The 6,459-nt window shown below is 34.5% G+C and overlaps 1 protein-coding gene across 1 annotated transcript; it reads left to right on the top strand.

Moving 5' to 3' along the window:
• The first annotated feature begins 966 nt into the window (after positions 1 to 966).
• On the top strand, positions 967 to 6,073 carry LOC123321253 (dorsal root ganglia homeobox protein-like). The gene is made up of 4 exons (XM_044908691.1): positions 967 to 1,051; positions 3,502 to 3,739; positions 4,599 to 4,713; positions 5,609 to 6,073. The coding sequence occupies exons 2-4, from the start codon at positions 3,533 to 3,535 to the stop codon at positions 5,917 to 5,919; spliced, it is 633 nt and encodes a 210-aa protein (XP_044764626.1). The 5' UTR covers positions 967 to 1,051; positions 3,502 to 3,532; the 3' UTR covers positions 5,920 to 6,073.
• The last annotated feature ends 386 nt before the right edge of the window (positions 6,074 to 6,459 follow it).

Genomic DNA, 6,459 nt, shown 5'->3' with positions numbered 1-6,459 from the left:
ACACCTAAACAAATGTTTTGTTCAAAATTTCACAATTTTGTTCAACCGAATCGATGGTCATCACAAATATTACATAATAAAGGGAATTATGATATGAGACAGTTGTGATAAATTTGTAATAAATTCTAATCCAAATCCCATTTCGCTATCACAACTACATTACAAGGGTGGTGTAGCTTTAGGTAGAATCTACGTAAAACAGGCATAACTTGGGAATGGCCAATATGAAAAAAATCAGTCCTGGTGTAATGAATTGGGATAAAAATGTAACATATTTTTGATATGTATGATTTCGGTTTTGGCAGGTTGATTTGGATGCTGTAGGTTTAAGTCACTCAGATAAGTAGCATGTGTTCTTATATAGGCTGGAATTATTATCGAACTAAAATTCATGTAGTAGAGTGTAGTAGGTGGCTTTTTCTTCCCCTTGTGATTATAATTCAGATTTCTCATTTCTCAAAATTGTTTTTCAGGTGCCATCTTTAGAGGCATGGGTGTTCAAAAAAATTATCTATATAAAACAAGTATTTTATGATCCCCTAAAATACTATTCGTTTTCGCCCTGTAGGTATACCAACTTGATGTGAGTAAGATTTTCCAGTCTTTCAAAGCTCACAAAAGCTCGTGAAAACAAAACTCAAATTCGAAATTTCAGTCCGTTCTGGATTCCCCTGTCCGTCCCATCCCCGTGTACGTTAACCCCCTCCATCGCGAACTGCGAGCATCCCCAAAACACAATCTTTCCCTATTTGGCAGAACAAAAATCCGCACAGAAGTCCCATAATTCGTCAAAAACTAGGAGCAGGTGATCAACCAATAAAATTATTATTTCATTAGAACACCCCTAGTGCGCGTCTCCCTCGTCTCTTTCAGGCTTCGTCGTTGGCCAATGGAGAAGCGTAGGGGTGGAGCAACCCTTAGTTATCATAACAACATAAAACAGATGAAGGCAGTTTAATCTTGTCAGTGTTATCTTGCTACCAGCATCTTCATTATTATGGAAGAGTGATGTGATTGATGATTTTGGTGGTTTTATTGCGATCCAAAAAGGGTAGGTGTTGAAAGTATGTTTTATTCTTTCATTTAATAGGGAATAAGGATACATTACGTATATTTCTATTTTGTTGGTCAATTTTAAACAGAATGATGTAGTTCTCATAAGGAAAATCTTACTACAGGAGCAAGAAAACGAATTTTTTGCATTACAATTACATTCTACTCACTCTGTAGATCATATAGAATACGGATTAATAAATTTTGATGGTAATATGATTCATCACTCAATTTTCGATTGAGAAAAAGTCACAATCAAGTGATTTAGGAAAGAATAATATTTATTTATACAACAAGTGAGTTAAATGAATGTTTATTCATAAAAAGAAAGATTATAGTATTGGGTACCTATATATAATAAAAAAAAATATATAAATATATTTTCTTGTTTACAAAATATTCAATTTTCCAAATTAAAAGCATCTGAATTATTAAGTATTAAATGATTTATTTCGTTGAAATAATTGGAAATGAAAATAAAATCTCATGTCAAAAATGGGGCAAAAATTTTGTTTTGGCTACATCTTTTCAGGATTTGAATTTTTATTGAACTTTTATTTTCTGTTTTTTTTTGTCGGTATTTTGTTAAATTCCTTTGCCTTTGTGAATAATAGTAATAGTCCTTACATAAGTTATCTTTTCATATTTCAACTATCCTCTCAAAAGTTACTCTCGAAATCATAATTCATTTTCTAATAATTGAAAATCATGTTTGATTTATTTTGAAATTTTTTTCTGCATCTGTTAGTTTTTATTGATGAATAACCAGAAAAAATATTTCGTTTCTTTTCCAGGTTTCGCGATAATGACTGAAAATGGCTTTCAGAAAATAACCATCTAACTCTTAACGAATTTACGTATGATTGTCGTTCTGGTTATGATATAACAGCGAAGAATGATTCGAATCAATACAAAATTGACCTTATTTGTTCTTTAAAGACGATTGTATATCCATTCATTGATATCCAAGTCAGTAGGGTAATATTTTATTACCTATTTTGGTTTTCAGAGACATTGAGTGATAAAAAAATTTTCTTCTTTGGAAATTATACTCAGTCTGAATTATGATTTGCTATGCCTTCCACTGAATACAGAAAATCATTCTACACTCATCTTAGTTCTCATCATTTCCAAAAATAAACCTTCCTATAGTAAGTACTCGGTTAGTGAATCGCTTTAACCCAATTAATGAGAGCATCGTAAAACAGCAAATCTAATGAAATTATTGCTTGTATCAAGTCGAACTAATTTCGATTATACAGGGTGGTCCAGATCGTAACCAAGAAATTTTAAGCACGTATTCTACATCAAAAATAAGCCCTAGTTTGTCATAAAAACATGTGTCGAGAAATGTTTTCTCTCCGAGATACGGGGTGTTAAAATTATAGAAAAAAAAAGTTTTTTATTAAAAACTTTCACACTGCTTGAAATATTTCTATGAAATTTGAGATATAGGTTTTGAGCGTCAAGGAGCACTTTTTGCATAATATAATTTCTTTTCTTTTCTACCAGTGGCGTTCGTACTGCAGCGAGACTGAATATTTTCACATGAAAAATGATACGCCACTGGTTTTTCCGACAATAAAAATTAGTTTTTAAATCGTTATTTAATTTGGAGCAAATTCGGTCCCTTGACTTTTTGCCGTACGAGGCACCGTTTCCTGTGAACTCAAAGGAAGGACTTATTGGCCGTATTCAAAATGCTTGCGACGAATTAAGAAATCGAAATTTAGCTGCTGCTGTCGGATCTGTTAGACGTCGATGTGAATTATGTGTTCAGCAAAATGGTTCATACTTCGAACATCTTCTTTAAGTTCGTTTTGAGTGTGGTTGTTAATGCTTATTTTTTTTTTAGTTACACCTTTCGTTCACAAAAATAGTCTTATTATTATTATTATTATGTACCTACCATATCAAATTTTGGCGATTTCTTCATGCATGAGAATATGTATTATTTTTTTAACCGGAAACGGTGCCTCGTACAGCAAAAAATCAAGAGACCGAATTTGCTCCAAATTGAATAAGGATTCAAATAGTAATTTTTATTGTCGGAAAAACCAGTGGCGTATTATTTTTTATCTGAAAATATTCAGTCTCGCTGCAGTACGGACGCCACTGGTAGAATAGAAAAGAAATGATATTATGCAAAAAGTGCTCCTTGCCGCTCAAAACCTATGTTTCAAATTTTATAAAATATTTCAAGCAGTGTGAAAGTTATTAATAAAAAACAATTTTTTTCTATAATTTTAACACCCCGCCCGTATCTCGGAAAGGAATCATTTCTCGACATATGTTCATATGACAAACTTGGGCTTATTTTTGATGTAGAATACGTTGTTAAAATTTCTTGGTTACGATCTGGACCACCCTGTATTTTCCACCCTATTACTTTTCATTTCGTACTTTGAATGGACAATATCCAGAATGTTGTTGATTAAATAGTTTCAGCATTGGAACATTTCCCTGAGGCGTGCGAAAAATGGCAGGGTCCTACTTATCTCCCCTGCCTGGCGATCTTCTCACGGAGTACATGTTCGGACGCAGGAGACAAAGGAGGAACAGGACCACTTTCAGTCCTCAACAACTCCAAGAGCTCGAAACCCTGTTCCAAAAAACACACTACCCTGATGTTTTCCTGAGGGAGGAAGTCGCTCTAAGGATCAGTTTATCAGAAGCTAGAGTACAGGTGACTATTTTTGTACACCAACTCAATTTTTAAGTTGTAATTTTTATACAAGATGAGTCCTTAACTTGTACAGGGTGGGCAAAATTCGATGGGATTGAATGACAGCTCTGTAACCTTAATAGCTAGGAAAATGGATGGTACGTTCCCTACCTCGATTTTCAAAATATTGTTTATGGCCAAAACCGCATCCCTCTATCTTCTTTTGTTTTCAAGTTATAAGTGGAAACTCAGTTTTCGGCTCTTCGTACTGGTGTCTCTATTTCGTAAAGTATCAGTGATATCGGAAAACAAATGTCACATTCTACAGACTTTTTCATGTAGAATGCAGTGGCGTAGTGAAAATCAAAGGTTAAATGGGATATATTTGAATACGAGAACTCTTGCACGAAATTAGATAAACAATTACTTAGGTACCTACTGGGGGTGATATCAAGCTTATAATTATATATTATATATTATATTTCGTTTTTATTCGAAAATGGAATAAAAATACGGATGAATATTCCATATTTTTTGCCAAATCATTTATTGGATTATAAATACTACTCCGTTCGCCAAATAGAATGGAGAACGTGATTTTATACTTTCTTCTCTAATATAGTACCTTATTTCCAAGGTATATTTACTGCTTGGAAAAACTTCAGTGCCAGGGGTAGCTCAGCTCATTATGAAAACTCAAAACAGCTCTTTCTTTTTACCTAGGCCGAATAAGAAAAAATGGTCAAAGAATCTACTGTTGAAATATATTTACAAGTCAAAGTCTCATCCTGTATACAGGCTGTTGGTGCGTTTATACTGAAAACAAGTGATGTGATTAGATTTTCTGCATTTTACTTACGGGACATTGTTGTGTTTGAAGGTATGGTTTCAAAATCGTAGAGCGAAATGGAGAAAGCAGGCTAGGCTGCAGTTGTTGCAGGACGCTTGGAGAATGCGATGCCTTGGCATTACCACATCGCCATTGCTTCTGAGCGGTGAGTTGAGGCGAAGTAATTTTGATGCACTCAATTATGAGAACCACACTGCAAAAATTTTTTCTTGTTTATCGTGAGATGTTTCCTCCAACATCCATTCGAAAACTAGTCAACTAGTGAAAAAAATAACGGGATCAATACAAATTACATAAGTGTTTTTCAATAGAGTCCAACTTGAGGAAAATTGTCTGTATATACAAAGCAGCTAAATATAGCTGCAAAACTCTGGTTTTTAGACCTGAAATTTTTAGCATCAGCTTTCTTCGAGTAATCTTAATTTAAGACTTCTTTTCGAATGTTGTTTGTTTTTTTTTTTCGATCACTTGTTTTTTCAGTTTCCAGTTTCCATTTCTTTCTTAAAGAACCTCGATGCGACTGCTTATTGACAAGCTATGGAACTTTGAATAGAAATGGATCATTTTTCTTTCATTATCGCTCGTTTTTCTTTTAATTTACTGATGACTATTCTTCATATGAATTTGAATAACCAACAAAATAGGGCTTTTGGCGGATTCTTTGCAGAGCGTGGTATCAATATTATCAAAAAACTAATAGTATGAGGTGTGGCTTCGAAAGAAAGCCCTTCAAAATTTCAGTTTGATACATTCAGCCATCTTTTAGCTCTATTCGATTGAATTTTCGATGAAATTTTCTCCTTGAACCCTGAAAATCTAATTGAAATAGAAAGAACACAATATTTTATTGATTTATTTCACATTTTGCAGCAAGGTTCTGCAGACCAAATGTTAATTTTTTCAAGTTGATACACCGAATTGAATTTTGACCCCAATTTCGCATACTTTTCCGAGATGATTTTTCGATGCTTTTTTTCAACTGACAACACAACTTTTTTTCAAGTTTCTTATTATATTTAAAATGTCTATAACTTCATTAGGTAGGGGCAATGGGCCGCCGCCCCCTCCTAGTGCCCTCGGGCATCCAGAAAAACCGCTGGAAAACGCCTATCCCACTTTACTACCACCAGGATTACCACCCCATTACCCCTGTTCCCCGAAAGATGGCAACCACAGCCCTCGCAGCATGAGGAATTCTCCAAGCCCCAGGGATCTCTCTCCCGGCGTTCCCGACGACCTATCGATGGCAAAGAACACTCAACAGCCCCAAATTCCCGAAAATCCCCCAATTCTACGACCAGGACCGATGGATAGGTTCGAAACCAGCAAATCGAACGATATCGGCAATTAGAGTAATATCGGGGATTGGCAATTTGGTACCATGAAATCATCATCTATGGATACATCGAGATTTTAGACTCTTGTCTACGCCTATGTTTTTGATTTAAGTGGATGATACTTCTAGATATTGAGGCTGACGTAAAGTCGTTGCTTGAATATCGAAATGTACGATATGGTTTAATCATTCGAATTTGAAACTTTTGTAAATATTATTATTCTATTCATTAAACTCTGTTACGCTGTTGTATACTTCTTTACCTTGATATCATTAGCATCATCATTCTGGATATGACTAGGACTTAAGGGTAGAAATATTTTAACCTGGCATAGCAGTCATATGTCATATTGTCAACTGCAAAGGGAGTAATCTAGCCGATACTCATTATAAGAACCTAATATGGTAATTTTCTGATACATTCCACTTACAGGTAGGCCAATATAAAAAGTCCAACCAGAATATGTTTTCGGATAAAGGTCAACTTTTATTTGGAGGTGATCTTTGGATTGCAAATTCATGGGTACATTCTCCATATAGTTTGATGAATACGCT

This window comes from Coccinella septempunctata, chromosome 1 (genome assembly GCF_907165205.1).
Source record: "Coccinella septempunctata chromosome 1, icCocSept1.1, whole genome shotgun sequence".
In the NCBI taxonomy this organism is placed as follows: Eukaryota; Metazoa; Arthropoda; class Insecta; order Coleoptera; family Coccinellidae; genus Coccinella; species Coccinella septempunctata.
The sequence above is the reverse complement of the archived record's forward strand: the minus strand, read 5'-3'. Positions and strand labels throughout refer to the sequence as shown.